The following is an 18,223-nucleotide window of genomic DNA, read 5'->3' as shown; positions in this document are numbered from 1 at the left end:
TCAAATGACCAGTGAGAGTCCAATGGAAGCATCTCCTAAAATTTAGGGAATTGCTATTTTGGGCCACGAAATCTGTTCGCGTCATTAGATTTAGAATGACAAGGGGAACATTTCATTACTCTGTTGCTAAGTCAACTGAGCAACTGGTTGAGATATTTTTAGACCAGAAGGTCCAAAGCGGGGAATTAATTTATGAGTGTCACTTGGCACATTTTTGGGCATTTTTCAACTTAAGAGAGAGAGAATCATTAAAATAAAATGTGGGCTGCATTTTTCAGCCGTATGGTGTATTGTTGCAAGTACCAAAGCTACTGTGTGCTTGCCTACCCTCTATGTACAGTGAAGTGCAAGAACTGAAGCCTTGCACAACATTCATTGCTCTCTCTCTCTCTCTCTCTCTCTCTCTCTCTCTCTCTCTCTCTCTCCCCTCCGTGCAATTATGTGATGCGCCACAAGAGGGCTCTTGTAACAAACTACTAACGTGTCAAAGCCTAAAGTGAAACCGGCCTGTTCAATCCAAAAAGGGCGGTAGACTTTACTTCAAACCTTGATTTAGCTTTCACCCATTATTAGTCGTCTATTCTACCTGTACTTTCAAGACACAACAAAGGGGAAAGGGATACAGGTTGCTAGATTGCACCTGTATGAAAAGACCGACACCAGATTGGCCCCTAACTTAGGCGCCCCTTTCGGTATTTCTTTATTGTTTAACAGAGGGAATAAACGCTGTGGTTCCCTACAAGCTGCTCCGCACAAGCTTGGCTGAATTTCAACTGTTCCGGCCCGATTTTGGCAGCATAACCATACTAGGACCCTTCACAGTCAGTATTCCCACACATTGAATTACTTTCCCGACGCATACGGGTACTTTGCAAAACCTGGCGAGAATCTGCAGCACGCTGAATTCTCTGTTTTCAGCCCCGAAAATGCGCCAAATCACCTGTACAACGGTCCCCTCGCGTCCCCGAACCTCCTGGGGGTATTAGGGACCGTTTAGGGCCAAAACCCTAAACCCGCAAAAATACACAGCAGGCTGTAATTTACTGTTTCGGGCTCTGTTTCGCGTGCCGGTCGCATCCGCAGCAAGTCCTCGAGCTCCCGCACCTGTAGGGCTACTTGCCCTTTGAATCGGACGAGATTTTTGGCGTGAAACCTCTCCGAATTCACTTGTACCTGCGGGGGATTAGCCGCTAGCTAATCCAGTACTTGTGCAAGAGGCTCTTGCCTCGGCAATCGCGCATGAACCCACACAACTGTACATTGGTCAAATGAAAAGCCCACTAGAGGGGCATAACATACTGCCATAGGGGAGAGAGAGGGCAGTGCGTAGCGTGCAGGGCATCACTCCTGGCACCGCACTGTACATAGGAGGGAAAGGAAGCACTCCATAGCTCTTAACCTGTGACAGACTGAAAATGAGCCCTTCTTCTCTCTAAAATCAGCGCCCCCTTCTCTTGCATGAGGAAAGTGCACCAGAAGGTGCCACTTGGCACATTTACAAGCATTTTCCCGTTTCAGGGTTGCCGCCTAAAAATCTCCCAACCGGTTGCCCGGTTGACTTCACGGCAGAGTAAGAAAATGTTCTCCTTGTCATTCCGGAGGTAATGACGCAAACACATTTTCAAGTCCCAAAATAGCAGTTCCCTAAATTTTAGGAGATGTTGCCATTGTATCTTTCTAGGTCATCCGACCCCCTTTGTACACTGCAGCCACACCCAAAACTGGATTGTAGGCTCTGTAGCAAAGGATTCCACTTTGGCTAGTCAATGACCCCACTTTGGCTAACCATAGTCTTTGTCCAACCTTAGTGCTCTCTTGCTCTCAGCCTGGACTCCCTCTGGACAGTTCCACACTCGCTATGCAATGCAGGGCAGTTAGATTTCCCGAGGGGTGTTTCCAAAAAGTGAAAGTAAATAGATAATAAGAAAGAATTCAACAAAAAGGATAGATAGTAGTCACACGCTGGTGACATAAAGAATGGCGCCAACTTACAGATGTGGCCGAGGGGCCTAATCCCTAAGAAGAACAAGTAACAGAAGAAGTCCTACCAACTTATGGGGACCCCGTTCGATGGGGCCCCAAGTGACATAAAGGATTAAAATAAAGCAAGCCCCGCTTTTTAGGCCAAGGGCCTTTAAACATGAGGTTAGGGCTCATTCTCTGGCATGCTTCCTGGAGAAGGTGCAGAGTCTAGAGTACCAGCTTGTACTGTGTTGATGCAATATAAAGAAATACCGAAAGGGGCGCCAAGGTTTGGGGCTAATACTCTCTGGGGAGGATTTCCGCCACTCCGTGTCGCGTGTCGTCTCTCTCTCAGATCAGTTGTTATTGAAGTGCTAAAAGTCTGTTCAGTCTGTTCTTTTCTATTCGCACGTGGTGCCCCCCTTGTGACAGTGGTATGAGAGCATCAGGCGTGTGCTTTTCTGAAAGCATACCGGTCCCACAAAAGAGCAGACAGAGCTTTATTCGAGGTATCTTCGCCCTCCAACCCGGACTTATGAGCCACTCCCACCCTTACTTCATCGCGTATCAGGCGTGCTCCCGTCTTCACTGCTCATGTCTTAGGGCATAAGCCAATTAAGATCACTTGCAAGAGAAGGATCCAGATTTGTTTCAAGTCACTGTTTTTCTCAAAAGCAGTGCCATGTAGATGTTGATGTCTACAGCTACCAAGCAGCATACTCCAGGTACTTGGCAAGCTTTCAAGAAAAAAAATAAAAATTTGTTCGAAGTTATATGGTTTCTGACATCTTCCTTCGGAGTGCAACTTCTGGCAGAGTGGGGTATCCTGAAATGCTTGCCATGGAAACCCTAGCAGATTATAACTTGAAATTTCTCGACATCTCTCAGTAGATGTCTCTTCACGAGCAGATGACCTTGGAGGTCGATGTGATTGCTATCTCTTGGGACTACCATCGCCGCCAAAGAAACACTGTCTGTCCAAGAGCTGATGGACCATGCTGTGCTCGGCTACGACCTCATGGTAGGAACCTAACCCTAATTTTTGGTGCAGGTTTCAAGATGGAAAGTCGGTTGACTTTTTGAGCTCGATTGATGTCGAGATTGCTTTTTAAGTTTGAAATCTGTTTGAGAACTTGTTTGGTGATCTTGTTTGGAATTTGTTTGAAATGGATGGTATCTATTTTGAAGCTATCTTGGTGCCGATTTGAATTGTTTTTGACTCTAGTTTTAATACTGGTTTCAATGATTGGTGATTTTACTCCTAGGTGGAGTAGTGAGAAATTATGTTTGAGAATGCTTGTTCATACTCATGGCCCGGACCCTTGTGGTTATTTGCGGGGGGACTATTGAATGATTGAAAAGTGCTGTTTTTACTCATGGCCCGGACCCTTGTGGTTATTTATGGGGGGAGTATTGTTGTTGTTACTCATGGCCCGGACCTGCATGGTTATTTAGGGGGGGAGTATTAAGAAGTCTGAGTAGTGGTTACTCTCAGCACCTCCAAACGACGCAGGCTGCGGTCTAGGGGACGTTTGGTTGTAAAAGGCCTCTATATCTCATGGCCCGGATCTTTTTAGGTTATTTGCGGGAGGAGTGATGAGGGAGTCGTTGAACAGCTCATGGCCCGAACCTGGATGGTTATTTGCAAGGGAAATTGGCGGCTTTATGTTTCTATGTCTTGTAACATGTATATGTGAGCATTTGTGTTGCATTGTGATGTGCCAACCACTGAATATTCCTAATTGGATGAGATTGCCTGGTATGTAATTTTAGTGCATCAAGACACCTGTGGAAGATCAGTACGGTCTGCGTGTGATGGCTAATTTTACTACACCGGAATATCAAGAGTTTCGATCTGGAAGAAAGGAGAAGCTAACTCCTTGATCAAAACAGCCGGAAGGAGAAGCTAACTCATTGATCAAAAGAGCAGAAAGGAGAAGCTAACTCCTTAATAAAAAGAGCAAATTGATTGTCCCTCAGAATGTCCCTCGGAAATTTTCGAGCTAACTTGAGTTGTTTTGCAGATATGCTGTAATCCCGGACGATTACTCTCTTTCAAGAAGGGGAGATGTAACAAACTACTGACATGTCAAAGCCTAAAGAATGGAGCCAACTTACAGATGTGGTCGAGGGGCCTAAACCCTAAGAAGAACAAGTAACAGAAGAAGCCCTACCAACTTATGGGGACCCCGTTCGATGGGGCCCCAAGTGACATAAAGGATTAAAATAAAGCAGGACCTGCACACAAATACCGATGACGTGGCAGATTTCATAAAATTGCATTGACATGATGACATGGCAGGCTGGACGGATTTCCACGTTTTGCGCTGGTTGATGACGTGGTCGGCTGTACGGATTTCCGTGATTTACGCTGACAGCTTTTTGGCTTTGCTTTTGGACCAAATGCTTTTAAGTTTGAAGGCTTTTATTGTAAACTACTTTTTAGGCCAAGGGCCTTTAAATATGAGGTTAGGGCTCATTCTCTGGCATGCTTCCTGGAGAAGGTGCAGAGTCGGGAGTACCAGCTTGTATTGTGTTAATGCAATATAAAAAAATACTGAAAGGGGTGCCAAGGTTTGGGGCCAATACTCTCTGGGATGGAATTCCGCCACTCCGTGTCGCGTGTCGTCTCTCTCTCAGTTCAGTTGTTATTGAAGTGCTAAAAGTCTATTCAGTCTGTTCTTTTCTATTGGCACGTGGTGCCCGCCTTGTGACAGCTCTTCATTTGACCTATGTACAATTGTGTGGGTTCATGCACGATTGCCGAGGCAAGAGCCTCTTGCACAGGTACTGGATTAGCTAGTTGCTAATCCCCCGCAGGTACATGTGAATCAGAGAGATTTCACGCGAGAAATCTCGTCCGATTCAAAGGGCAAGTAGCCCTACAAGTGTGGGAGCTCGAGGACTTGCTATGTATCCAATCAGCTCTCGAAACGGAGCCCAAAACAGGGAAATACAGCCTGCTGTGTATTTTTGTAGATTTAGGGTTTCGGCTCTAAACGGTCCCTAATACCTCCTAGAACTGTGAGAGGGCCACTGTGCGAGTGATTCGGCGCATTTTCAGGGCAGAAAACAGAGAATTCAGCGTGCTGCAGATTCTCACCAGTTTTTGCAAAGTGTTCGTATCCATCGGGAAAGTCACTTTTTGCGTGGCGATACTCTCTGTGAAGCGTCCTAGTACAGTTATGTTGCCGAAATCGGGCCAAAACAGGTCATTTTCAGCTCGGACTATGCGGGGCGGCTTGTAAAATCACAGGTTTTATTCCATCTGTTAGTACAATAAAGAAATACCGCAAGGGGCGCCAGTCTTTGGGGCCAATAGGTGTCGGTGTCTGCTTGGTAGTGCTCTAGCTTCCAAGCCGTGCGTGTGTGACGTATCAATTCCCGTTATAGGTTTTTATTTGCAAAGTTTCTCTGTGTCCTAAAGTCTAAAGTAAAGTTTCGGGTGAAAGCCAAAGTGTCACAAAGTGATGACGTGGCGGACAGCAGAAACCCTAATTTCTGCCAAAAACCCTAAAATTCCTGCAAACCCTAATTTTTGCCAAAAACCCTAAATTCCGGAAATCGCGGAGGCGGATTATTAATTTTTTGTTTTGTTTTGTTTTGTTTTTTTTTTGGAAAATGATGAGCGACACGAATTTTGCTTTTGCTTTTTTTTTTTATAAAAAAAAAGAAAAGAGTCTCTAAGAGAGAGAGAGAACTGATGCTTTTGATTTTAAAAGCTTTTGGGGCTCTGCTTTTGGGCATCCCTTGTAACCTTTAAATTAGTGGTGAGGGCCTCACTTCTCAGAGCATCTGGACGCAGAGTCTGAGAGTGAAACCCTAACCGCTCTCTTGTACTTCGATGATTGATTAATACAAAAAGAAATACCGAAAGGGGCGCCAGTCTTTGGGGCCAATATCTCTAGGCACGGAACTCCGCCGGGCCAGTGCAAATCTATTGTGATCTGTGAATTGTTTTGAAGTGGTTATTTGGTGCTGTCGCGGTTGATTCTTGACTTGGAGTGTCCAAGTTTGTTACAGTGGTATCAGAGCACGGCCGATTTCTCTTCTACGGGAAATCCGATCCCCGAATTTTTTTCCGCGGCACCTATGGCTTCAGGCAATGATCAGTCGACTCCCTCTGCATCTGGAGATGCGGGCTGGGATCACAACGAAGATTCAGACAGAGAGTATGGCCCGCCTCGGCCTACTCAGGCGGAGCAAACAGAGATGGAGCGTCGTCAATTGATTGGCGATGCAACAAAGATGATGCTCAATTTTGCCAAGGATCCAAAGATGGTAAAATATATGAACCAGACCTCTTTGAAAGAGGTACTGACGGAGTGGCAGAGAACCACAACACCACTCCCGAAACCCGCTCTCAAGAAACCTTCTGCCTCCAAGAAATATACGGAGAAGGAACCGGAGAACGTGGTTGATGCACGTATTGCTCAGCTTTTCGACGTGCAAAAGAAAGGCAAAAAGCACGGCAAAAAGCAGAACAAAGGTACTGACTTCCCGGGATATTTGGGTCGTCAGTCGACATTCGACAAAGCAAAGAAACGGAAGAAGCGTGTTCGATTTGAAGGAGTACCCAGTTCTTCTTCTTCTTCTTCTAACAGTTCTTCTAGCTCCTCGGATTAGAGCGAAGAAGACAGAAAAAAAGCAAAAAGCGAAGCAAGACACAAAGCTTCGGAACGGGCAAGAAAAAGGCAAAGAAGGCTACATCTCGCCCAGAGACTGACAGTTCTACTGAGGACTCGTCTACAGACAGCTCAGATTCCGATGACGGAAAGTTTTATGCGAACAAGAAGAATTTTTACAAAGCCAACCAGTATGACTTTCTCGAAGATAACAGCAAGAAAGTCCGAGAGTTTAAGGAAGGTGGCCACTCGATCAAGTTTGATACTTTTCAGGATACTCAGATGCTTCGAAGGCTTTGTCTTTTATACAACAGTTTGACATCGCTTTCGCGGGAGGACGCTATTCAGAGCACTCCAAGATTCGGAGAGCTGCCTCTTACTTTAAGGGGAATGCTCGTACTTGGTGGTCCACGCTTCTATTAAGCAAGACTGTGCCAGTTACATGGCTGAAATTCAAGAGGCTTTTTATTTCTTCTTGGTTGACTCAAGAGTTTGAGCGAGATATACGAGCTACTTGGAACCATCTCCGGATGACCAAGAGCGATACAGTGAATTCTTATTGTGAAAGATTCTGGAGCTCTTTTCTACCCGCCTCTTCATTCAAGAAGATCTCGTTCAGAGAACAGATTGAGCGGTTTACCTTGGGTCTACCTACAGAGATCCGAGATCACTGCTTGGAACAGAAGTCAGCTTCTATTCAGGAGTTGATGAGTCATGCGAAGCGGGGCTTTGCCATTCACTCTGGCAGTCTGACCTACCCCACAGATGAGGCCATGACACAACGAGCCGAACAGACTTCTGGGAATGAAAGTAGAATGAAAAAGAGCAACCCAGAGAAAAAAAAAGGATGCACGACCCAAGCTTACTCCTGAGGAGACAACTCGCTTCATCAGAGAGGGGAAGTGCTTTGGATGCGGGGAACATGGACATATTTCCGCAAAGTGCCCTGATAAGGCACAGAAAGAACAGAATGATAAAGACGACGACAGGTCTGAGAGTTCGAGAGCAGCTGAGGAATGTGGCAGAAAAGGCAGATAGAAAAGCAGAACTGGTACCACATGGCGTGGGACCTGCACCGAATCTAATGAATGAAAGTACAAACTTTGCCGCTTTCGGGGCAAAGCGAAGGATCAGGAAGCTCTTTTGAAGGAGCCAAGGCCAACTTCTTTTCACTTGGAATTGGCGGCTCGATTTGGAACTACGCCCGACAGACTGACGCCACAGGCGGAGGTAGTTCGACTGACACCCGGATGGGATGTTGCCATTACACCGAGCATTGGCAAACTTCGTTTGCAATGACAGGGGTGTTCAGGGCACGTGAGTGACGTTCTACTCGGGATCCCTTGGTACCACAAGAACTAAGCCGTGGTTGACTATCGGGCCGAGAAAGCGACTTTGATAAATGAAGGGCTTAGAGATTGTACTTGATGAACTTCAGTTTTCTTACTCATTCTTTTGGGAGAACTGAACGATGGATAAAAGTTGAATATGTTTTGACCTGAAGAAAAGAACGCCAAGATTTTTTTCTCCACGCTCATGCCGATTGCTTTTGAGAGGGCCTGAAGATCATACCATTGATCTGATATCTGGAAGCACGCCACCGAATCGGCCACCTTATCGTGTGAGCCGAGTACAGAATGAAAAGATTATGAACTCAGTGAAAGACCTCTTGGAAAAGGGTCTTGTCCAGCCTAGTACTTCACTGTATTGCTCTCCAGTGTTGTTGGTTTTGAAGAAAGACGGATCTTGGAGAATGTGTATCGATTATAGCACTCTCAACGAAATCACCATCAAGAACAGATTTCCGATTCCTAGGATCGATGATATACTCGACAGGTTACAGGGATCCTCGTGCTTTAGCAGGATTGACTTGAAGAGTCGATATCATCAGATCAGGATAGCACCAAGAGATGTCTACAAGACAGCTTTTCGGACGACTTTTGGGTTATTTGAGTTTTTGGTGATGCCTTTTGGCTTAACCAATGCTCCTGCGACATTTAACCTGATGATGGACAGGATTTTTCGAGAGTACAGACTATTTGTTGGCACTTTCTTTGACGACATCATTGTTTTCTCCAAGAATGAGGCAGAACACAGAGATCATCTGCTTCAAGTCTTTCAGGCAATTACGAGATCACACGTTAGTTATTAATGCTAAGAAAAGTGAATTTTTCCTACTAGAGATACACTTTTTGGGACACATTGTGTCAGCAGCAGGAGTGCGAATGGACCCGGCCAAGATAGAGACTATCCGTGATTGGCCCGATTTGAGGAATGTCCATGAAGTTAGAAGCTTCTTGGGACTGTGTTCGTACTACAGGCGGTTCATACGAAAGTTTGCAGAGGTTCCTTCCCCTTTGCATACCTTGACACAGAAAGGAGTACCTTTTCCGTGGGGACCCACAGAGGTGACTGCCTTTCGGACATTGAAAGAGAAATTGACTACGGGACCAGATTTGACTTTGCCGGACTTGCAGAAGTCATTTGAAGTATATTGTTATGCTTGTGGTCGTAGTCTGGGTGCGGTCTTGATGCAAGAAGGCCATGTCATAGCTTACGAGAGCCGTTTGTTCTCTAGGCCGGAGATGACAGCACAGATATATGGGAAAGAGCTTTTGGCGGTTATCCATGCTCTTACTCAGTGGCGGCATTACCTACTCGGAGCGGATTTTACTGTCTTTACAAACCATCAGAGTTTGCGCTACTTCTTGTCACAGAAGCAGCTTTCGGAAAAGCAGATGCGGTGGGTGAACATCTTGTCACAGTTCCACTTCCAGATTGTCCATGTGTAGGGACAGAAGAATGTGGTGGCAGATGCTTTGTCTCGGAAACCGTTGGTTCTGGCTATTTTCGCGATACATCATAGGAGCTTCGAGGATATGGTCGATCAGTATGCCACAGATACAGGTTTTGCAGATATTTTCACACGGATACGCGATGGGGAGACAGTAGCTGGATACACCCTTCGGGAAGGCTACTTGATGAAAAAGACTATGTTGTGCGTTACACAGCCGTTGAGGGAAAAGGTTATGACTGATTGCCACTGTCCACCTTTTACGGGTCACCGCGGCATTGCTACCACCATGAAAGGGGTAGAGAGAGATTTCTTTTGGTGGAGACTGAAGAAGGATGTGGAAGAGTTTGTGCGCAGTTGCTTGGTATGCCAGAAGGTCAAGTTTGACAGGCATAAAGCACAGGGATTGTTACAGCCTTTACCCATACCCACCCGCCCCTGGGAAAGTATTGAAATGGATTTCATTTTTTTTTAATCTCCCGAGAATACAGAATGATCACGATGATTTTCCGATTACATGGCACGCCTGAGACAATTGTCTCCGACAGAGACCCTAGATTTATGAGTTTGTTTTGGAAGGCAATTTGGGAGAACATTGGCACGCGGTTGCAGTTCTCGTCATCGTTCCACTTGCAGACTGACGGGCAATCTGAGATTGCCAATTCAGTGATTTTAGATTTATTGAAGTCTTGTATCTCGCATCAGAAGACTCAATGGGAAAAGAACTTACCTTTGGTGGAATTTGCCTACAATAACACGATACACTCTTCGACGGGGAAGACGCCATGAGAGATTGTTGAAACTGCTACGAAGGTTCCATCCTTCCTGAGCACGAAAGATTAGAAATTTGAAGCGGATGAATATTCGCGAGATTTGGATACGGCTTTTGCCAAGGTTCGCGAGACTTTACAGAAGTCTCAAGAACGACAGAAAAAGGCAGCGGATCGCCATCGTCGCGACTGGAAACTGAAGGAGGATGATTGGGTGCTCTTACTTTTGAGAAGGCACGCCTAAGAAAGAAAAAGGGAAAGGAGAGGCTTTTTCCAAAGCTAAGTATGTGATACTACGGACCTTTCCAGATCACTGACAAAATAAATGATGTCTCCTTCCGATTGAAATTGCCAGATACTTGGAGGATTCACAATGCATTGCATGTGAGTCTCTTGAACCCTGTTAAGGGTGATGTGCCTGATGATGGGGAGCCTGATGAGCAACCCAAAGTGGAAGAAAACGAGGAGATCCTTGTTCCTGACCAGATTTTGGCACATAATGATACGAAGAATAAGGGTAAAGTCCGAAGGCGGTTCTTGGTTAAGTTCAAGAACTTTCCTGCATTTGATGCGAAGTGGATGGAGGAGGAGGACCTAGCAGATACTCCTCGGATTGTGAAACTTTACCTCGATGTTTTGGTTTAGCATAGTCTACTCCAAACGGAACCCAGAACTCAGCTTGGCCGAAGATCTGGTGCAGTGGGATGCACAAGAGGGGAGTCACTCCACTCCTTTGTCAACAGATGCCTCGATTTTGATACTAAAGTCACTGATGTCTCTTTGAGCTTCAAGGATACTGAGAGCTGACAGTATTCTGCTGGATGACTTTATGAAATGGAATTCCTGATTATGATACTGATTTGTTCTTGACTTCTTGTGAGTGCAGGAACTGATAGCCGAAATGACTGCAGCATTTTGGTCTGATTGATCTCGAATAGACATGGTTGCAATAGGGGTTAGTCAATCGGACATCGATGAGGTCCCGATTGGACCTAGATGTGATTGCTAGCTACATTGTCGATAAATCATGGTCTAAGATCCGAATGAATGTTGAATGTCATGTGATGTCCTGTGATGTCGTGTGATGTGACTGTCGATTCTGTACATGTGCTAGATGTGCGTTCCTAGTACGTAGGTACTAACAGTCAGTGTTTGCTAAGACGGTTTATGGCTTTTGTCGGTTTTGCAGGCGTAATCGCGGTCGATTACAATGCTTTCAAGAGGGGGGTATGTCACAAAGTGATGATGTGGCGGACAGCAGAAACCCTAATTTCTGCCAGAAACCCTAAAATTCCTGCAAACCCTAATTTTTGCCAAAAACCCTAAATTCTGGAAATCGCGGAGGCGGATTATTAATTTTTTTTTATTTTTTTTATTTTGGAAAATGATGAGCGACGCGAATTTTGCTTTTGCTTTTTTTTTATAAAAAAAAAGAAAAGAGTCTCTAAGAGAGAGAGAACTGATGCTTTTGATTTTAAAAGCTTTTGGGGCTCTGCTTTTGGGCATCCCTTGTAACCTTTAAATTAGTGGTGAGGGCCTCACTTCTCAGAGCATCTGGACGCAGAGTCTGAGAGTGAAACCCTAACCACTCTCTTGTACTTTGATGATTGATTAATACAAAAAGAAATACCGAAAGGGGCGCCAGTCTTTGGGGCCAATATCTCTAGGCACGGAACTCCGCCGGGCCAGTGCAAATCTATTGTGATCTGTGAATTGTTTTGAAGTGGTTATTTGGTGCTGTCGCGGTTGATTCTTGACTTGGAGTGTCCAAGTTTGTTACACAAAGTTTACCACCCTACGGGCCGGTTTCATGGTTCCCCATCTCTTGCAGTTTGCGCGTCAATGTAGCTCTGGGCACTGTATTGAAGGCTTTGCGGAAGTCCACAAAGCAACAATAGAGCCGTCTCCCACTCCCCTCCTGAATAATGGCTTTGCGTGTCAAAATATGATCAAGAGTAGAGAAACCTCCCCTGAAACCCGCCTGTCCTGCTGCCCGTACACCCTCTCTCTCTGCCTATCTACTCGGCTACTGATCAAGGATGGATGCGTACAACCGTGCCAATGTGTGTCCAATCTTGATAGTGCGTTAGTTCCCAGGCTCCATAGGGTCCCCTGACTTGAAGATGGATACAATTGTGGACAAACTCCAAGTATTAGGTAGGCCCTCGCACATGGCAAGGTTGAACATCATTGCTAGAAGCTCTGCAAGCAAATCGTTGGCATGTATAAAATGCTCTGCTACCAGGCCATCGTTATCATATACTCTCCTAGTCTTCATCCTGTCAATGGATTTCTTTACCATCTCGGCGGTAAAGAAAGCACATGTGTGTGGTCATGGCTCTAGCGGATCTGGAAGAGGTGGCTGCCCCAAGACGGTGTAGAGAGATGATGCGCGAGGGTGGGGGGGGGGGGGGGGAGTGCTCGTGGAAGAGTCTCCATACCTCACCCGAATCCTGGCTCAAAAACATTTGATATAAATCATGCTCTAGCCGAGCTAGAAATGCCCTCTTCTTTCGTCGCACCATACCTCCGTAGAAGTGATGCCCCGGGGGGGGGGGGGGGGGGGGGGGAGTGCTCATGGAAGAGTCGCCATGCCTCGCCTGAATCCTGGCTCAAAAACAATTGATATAAATCTTGCTCTAGCCGAGCTAGAAACGCCCTCTTCTTTCGTCGCACCAAATGGCGAGAAGCAATCCGTGAATGCTTGTGAGTAATGACACCTAGAAGTACCTCCCTCTGAAGTCTGGCTCTCGTCTCTCTGCACTGCTCATCATGTTAGCTATTCTGGGTGTGCTCCTAGAACGTCGGCGTTGGGTAGGCTTAGTATGGGGGTATGCCTCTGCTGCTGCATCCTGTAGTGTCTGTCAATATGTAAGTGAGCTCCTCTAAAGGTCTCCCCAGATCCTCTGTGCATAACCATTTGTAGATACCATCTACGTAGACAAAATCAGTCTCTGAAGTAAAAGTGTATCGGGTATGCGTAGGTGTTTGTGCCAGTCGAGCTGTGCTGAACTGGAGTGAGACGGTAAACGTGAGGAGAGCATGATCGACTGCTACCCCAATAGGCATGGGCCCTACTGTAAATTCTTGAATAGAGATATGAAACTGGGCTGAGCCAAAACATAATCCACTGTGCTGGCCCCATGTTTATGAGGAAAGCAAGTCAATTCACTCGACCTTGAAAATCTGCGGAGGCCATTCCAGTTGGCTAGTCCATGTGCAGTTTCCAAATCTGTCAGATATCCCCCATATCCAGTGTGCTCTTCATCCTGCGAACACTTGGCCACAGTCCCATATCACTGACATCCAATTCTCAACATTTCCTCTGAGGTATTGTAGATAGCTGTCTGAGACTGGCCTATCCTGGCATTGAAGTCTCCTAAAAGAATAACATCTCCATCCCTAGAGAACTCCCATATGTCCTTATCTAATATCATGTAGGGTGACTCCCCCTTGGGCGATGCATAATGAGTGTGCTGGGGGCAAAATAGCATATTACAATGTAGAGTGGCCTCCCTGTCTTTGCTCTCACTTTGACCCACATATATCTGGCCTGCTCATCCTGCCGAACAATACGAATGAGGGGTTGTAGCTCCTCCGTGAACAGGACTGCTACACCTCTAGACCCCGATCCTCTATGCGTTGATCTCACTTCTTGCCTACAAGTAGTCTCCCAATGGTATCCTGTCACTCTAGGTTGGGGGGGGGGGGGGGGTTTGGGGGGTGGTCAGGGGCTGCCTGTCCTTGTTTACAATGAGTAGACAGCTTGTTAAGGATGTAGAGCAGCCTCTTGATAGGCTATCAGACTCTTGATAAGAGATTACTGTACGAGGAGCCAGAGATTGAGCGAGAGCAATTGGACCCATAGGTAGAGCATGAGGTTTGGCAATTGGAAGCACTTCTCGATCAGCCTGACGTGCAGTTTGAAACTGCTCAAGGGGACTACCAAACAGTGGTAAAACACAAAATGGAACCAATTATTGTTGTCTAGATTTTTGTGTAGCTGATGACACAAAGTTCGTGTGACTTGTAACCTGTTGGTGTAATCTAACACTCTACATATAGAGTGAAAGAGAGGGCAAGAAAGAAAGCGACACCAGATTGGCTCAAAAGATTGGTGCTCCTTTTGGTATTTCTTCATTGTAATGCTTGTAGCAAACTAGTACATCGAAAAGCTGCCAAATTAGAGGATGATTTGGAGATTCCCATAGGAGTCCTTGCAACTCTACATCAACCCTGTAAGAGATCTAGTGGCCGGTATACCATCGTGACACCTCTTTCTATCTCATCTCAGGTCATACCAACAAACTCTAAAAACATAGCAAAAAACTAGCCCCCAACGTGACCACTGTGCAGTGTGCAATCGCGAAGAAAATTATACAGGGATGTGCAAAATTTCGTTGTGCATCATCCCTTTAAGTTTCATGAGGGAGTTATGGGCAAAACAACGCATGAGCTCTATCTTTTCCTGATTTCTATAGTAAATCATCTAAATAACATCTATATGATTTCCACAGTAAATCATATAGATAACATTATCCCCATCAAGAGCCTCAGTGGAATGAAAAGAAAATAATCCAAAATAAAAATAAAACAAATCGAAATAGAAAAAATAGACACCAAGGTACACCTCTCGGTGTCCATTTCAGCCTTCTGTTGACTCTTTGGAGATCCAATCGTCGCAGGTGCCTCTCAAGGTAGGAATTATTGTGGGACAAGAAGATCTAGAGTGTTGTTAAAATTGACTATTTTCTTCGTTTCTGAGTATTTTCTCTTTTATGAAATCAGGATATTTAAATTTGTGCACTTGAGAACTGGGAAGTTAGGAACTGTAGATGTACAAGAACTGATAACCATTAGGAACGGACATCTCTTTTGTTTCATATGATGGGTGACATTAAGCGGCGTGAAAGGAGTTTTTCCGTAAGTTCAATGGGAAAGAACGGGTAGCGGGTATTCCTGATGCGTTATAGGATGGGTGACGAGAGCATCAGATAGAAAATTCGTTGGTCTAAGGAGGATATCTAAACTAAGTAAGAATTACACGTAAAGATGCAAACACATGAATAAAGATTGGTTCCAAGAATTTTTGAAGAAAAGCAGGATGTTTTTGTGTACTTTTCGGGAAAGCAGCGAGGAAGTTTATGTCTACATTGTATCTGTGCATGAGGTTGCATCTAGGGACGCAAGGGGAGTATTCATGTAAGCATTTATTCTCTCTCCTCTCCCTATTTCTGCTGCCCCATTACCTCCTGCTATTGTTGGGGAAAAGCACCAGCACCTCCTGCTATTCCTGCCAGCCCCCAGTGTCTATAAAAGCGAACCCAGGTGCCCGGTCTGCAATAAGGTACCAGCGTTAGAAGAGTAGGAAGCTGTGCTGCGACATCCCAGCAAGTGTTCACGACAAGTTTGTGTACGGAGGTTGCTTTCCGTGCCGGGAGCAACAGGTGATGAGTTATACATGAGATCTACAAGTGTTTGCTACCGTGTTTGTTTTTTGCAAGTGCTCCATCTCTGAGAATGAAGCAAAGTAGCTTCAGCCTATGCTCTGGGATTCCGGAAACGGAATCCAGGACTGTTTGCGGAGCTCCTATGTTCTGAGAACAAACCTGAAGGAAACGACCATCGAATCTGAGATCTAAAACGGAGGGGTTCACTCGAGTTCTTGTGCTTGTAAAAAGATTCTCCCCGTAGTAAAAAAAAGGGGAGGGGGGGAACAAGCCTATCATTTGGTCCCCAGCACTGTGTTGATCTCCTCCCTTCTATCTCTCTGTCAAGTTCTATTTATTTTCAGCTTATTAATTGTTCGTGTGCGTCCCCGTTTGTGACAGAGTCTCCTAGAGTAGCTAAGGAGTTTTGACTGTCGGCGGGCTTCCATCACAATTAGATGTTCCTTATCCATGTGGTTACCGGCCATTTCTGTACTTTAGGCCGGTGGAGATCTTGTCACACTCCGAAGGGCCTGTGTGTCATATTCTGCATTCTTCTCCATGGGGCCTGACATTTTTAGGTTGTGAGAGAGAGCACTCATAATTAATACAGGTCGCAGACCTCACATGAGATTTCCTTGGACAAGAGCAGCCAAAGATCTCATAAACTAGGGCTAGTTCTCATGCATGTATCAGTGCCAGATTAGTGATGCCTTGATTAGGTTGGTATGGTAGGAGAGTCCATCATCTTGGTACCTTCCCTTGGTCTTCATAGTGGAGTATAAGTGGATTCCTCCCATCACTCTTAATGTATGGTTGTGTAGGAGATCTGCATCCTACCTTGGTGTATCTCTAAGAGATTTGACGAGCTGGATGCAGATGACCTTTGAGGCACAGAATGGGTTTTGCTACACCGCCACAGGTGACACAGCTGTGTAGGGTCCATGCAGCCAGTGGCTCCTACACCATTCTTGACGATTGATTTTATCACTGAAATCCTGTGGTTGTAGGTGTGTTTTATCCCAATGATGTCATTGCCTATTTTTCATGGGGTTTTCCCAATTTTCTTCTATGTATGGCCAAATTTCATGTAATGCAAGGCTACAAGCCCATTGCTTTTTCCTTTCGTGTGTGTGTGCGTGTGTGTGTGCGCGCGCGAGAGAGAGAGAGAGAGAGAGAGAGAGAGAGAGAGAGAGATTTTTATGCTGGTATAGTTTGCTCCCACATATCACGACTATGTCCTCTACAGTGGTGGGAGTGCAGAGGTATCACCAGATAACAAAGTGCAAACACTCGAATCCACAGGACATGAGATGGACTCGTTCCCTGAACACAGGCAATCAGCTACAGTGGGAAACTTGAGCCCACCATCTTCTTTGCCTCCATCAAATCCTGAAATCAGTTTGGTATGAAAGATTGAGGCGCACAGGATAGGCTGTTTTATTCCTTCAAGGCACGCCATGTTACACAGCTATGGGTTCTCAATTGTAACAGGGGAATTTGTAATATGTCTTTCATGAAGCCATAAAATCCGACCATTTCCCTCACATGACCTTGGAGATTGGGAGAGTGTTTGGACAGCCTCTTCTTCTTGCTACTGCGTCGTAAACGAGCATTCTTTGTTGCAGCTTCTCACTTTTCGGCCAGCCTTTTGCTCCGGTTTGTTGGTTTAAGAGGTTCAATTTGAGGTTGTTCATGTGACTCAATTTTGGAGACGTCAGTCTTGGGGTTCTGGCTTATACACAACTTGTAATGTAAAATGTAGTGCTTGTGCTACTGATTCGTTAATTATGATGCAATTATAAAACAATTCAAGGTTCTTTATCCGATGGATATGGGGTCTTTAGGGTTTCATTGTGTGTTGAAGGCAGCATATGCTTTACTGTGCATATGGTTCTTGTTCTTCCCTACCATTAAGCTAATTTTGTTGTACAGATTAATCGATGTATATTTATCTTCTCGAAGGTCTTATCTGAATTTCTATAACGAGCATCAAAAGGGAATGCTTCATTAATGTGGTATCAGCAAACTAGTTTAGCAAGAATAATAACGAGTGATGGATTGCTATTGTCATCCTGATGTGCGACTAGACAGAAATCAAGAAAGGGTACATTAAAGATTCGGATATTGGTAATGTGGATTCTGATATGCTGATACTAGTAGGTTGATCATGGATATCAAGAATATCTAGTAACAAGAAAAAAGGAAGGATTATATTAACATCCTCAAAAGGCCGAACTTGGCCTATGAGACAAATCAGTGTACGTGGTATATCCTATCATCCTGGCAAGGAAAAGTTGAACTAAAAATGAAACAGCTAGCTGATAAGGTGATGCAAGGACTCAATCTGCAGTTGAGTGGCTTATCATGTTTAAAAATATGGCCATTAGGAAGGCACCTAAGCATACTTCAAAATGTTAATCAATGAGTTAGTGCATTGAGACAGGCATTTGGTACCTACTAACACACATGCGTAGAGGCAATGCTGGATGCTCCAGCATGCCAGGGCCTAAGGTTTGCCTTTTATATTCCGAGTGAGCCACTTTGCAATTATTGCCGTGTGCAATGTACAAATAGCCGTCTTCTTCAACAACAATCAATAATTACGGCAATTAAGAAAGCACTTTGAAAAGACCGACATCC

At 45.2% G+C, this 18,223-nt stretch overlaps 1 protein-coding gene across 2 annotated transcripts in view; it reads left to right on the top strand.

Moving 5' to 3' along the window:
- LOC147442267 (uncharacterized) overlaps positions 1-17,409 on the top strand; it is a 39,004-nt gene extending 21,595 nt beyond the window's left edge. Inside the window, exon 6 of one of the 2 annotated variants that reach the window (XM_086528494.1) lies at positions 16,795-17,409. In XM_086528494.1, the coding sequence (XP_086384620.1) occupies positions 16,795-16,992 (198 nt within the window). In that variant the 3' untranslated portion in view covers positions 16,993-17,409. The remainder of the gene's footprint in view (positions 1-16,794) is intronic. The other variant, XM_086528495.1, reaches the window with a different exon arrangement.
- Positions 17,410-18,223: the final 814 nt, after the last annotated feature.

This window comes from Adiantum capillus-veneris, chromosome 14 (genome assembly GCF_014529385.1).
Source record: "Adiantum capillus-veneris isolate H3 chromosome 14, ASM1452938v2, whole genome shotgun sequence".
Classification (NCBI taxonomy): domain Eukaryota; kingdom Viridiplantae; phylum Streptophyta; class Polypodiopsida; order Polypodiales; family Pteridaceae; genus Adiantum; species Adiantum capillus-veneris.
This window is presented reverse-complemented; position numbering and strand designations above follow the sequence as displayed.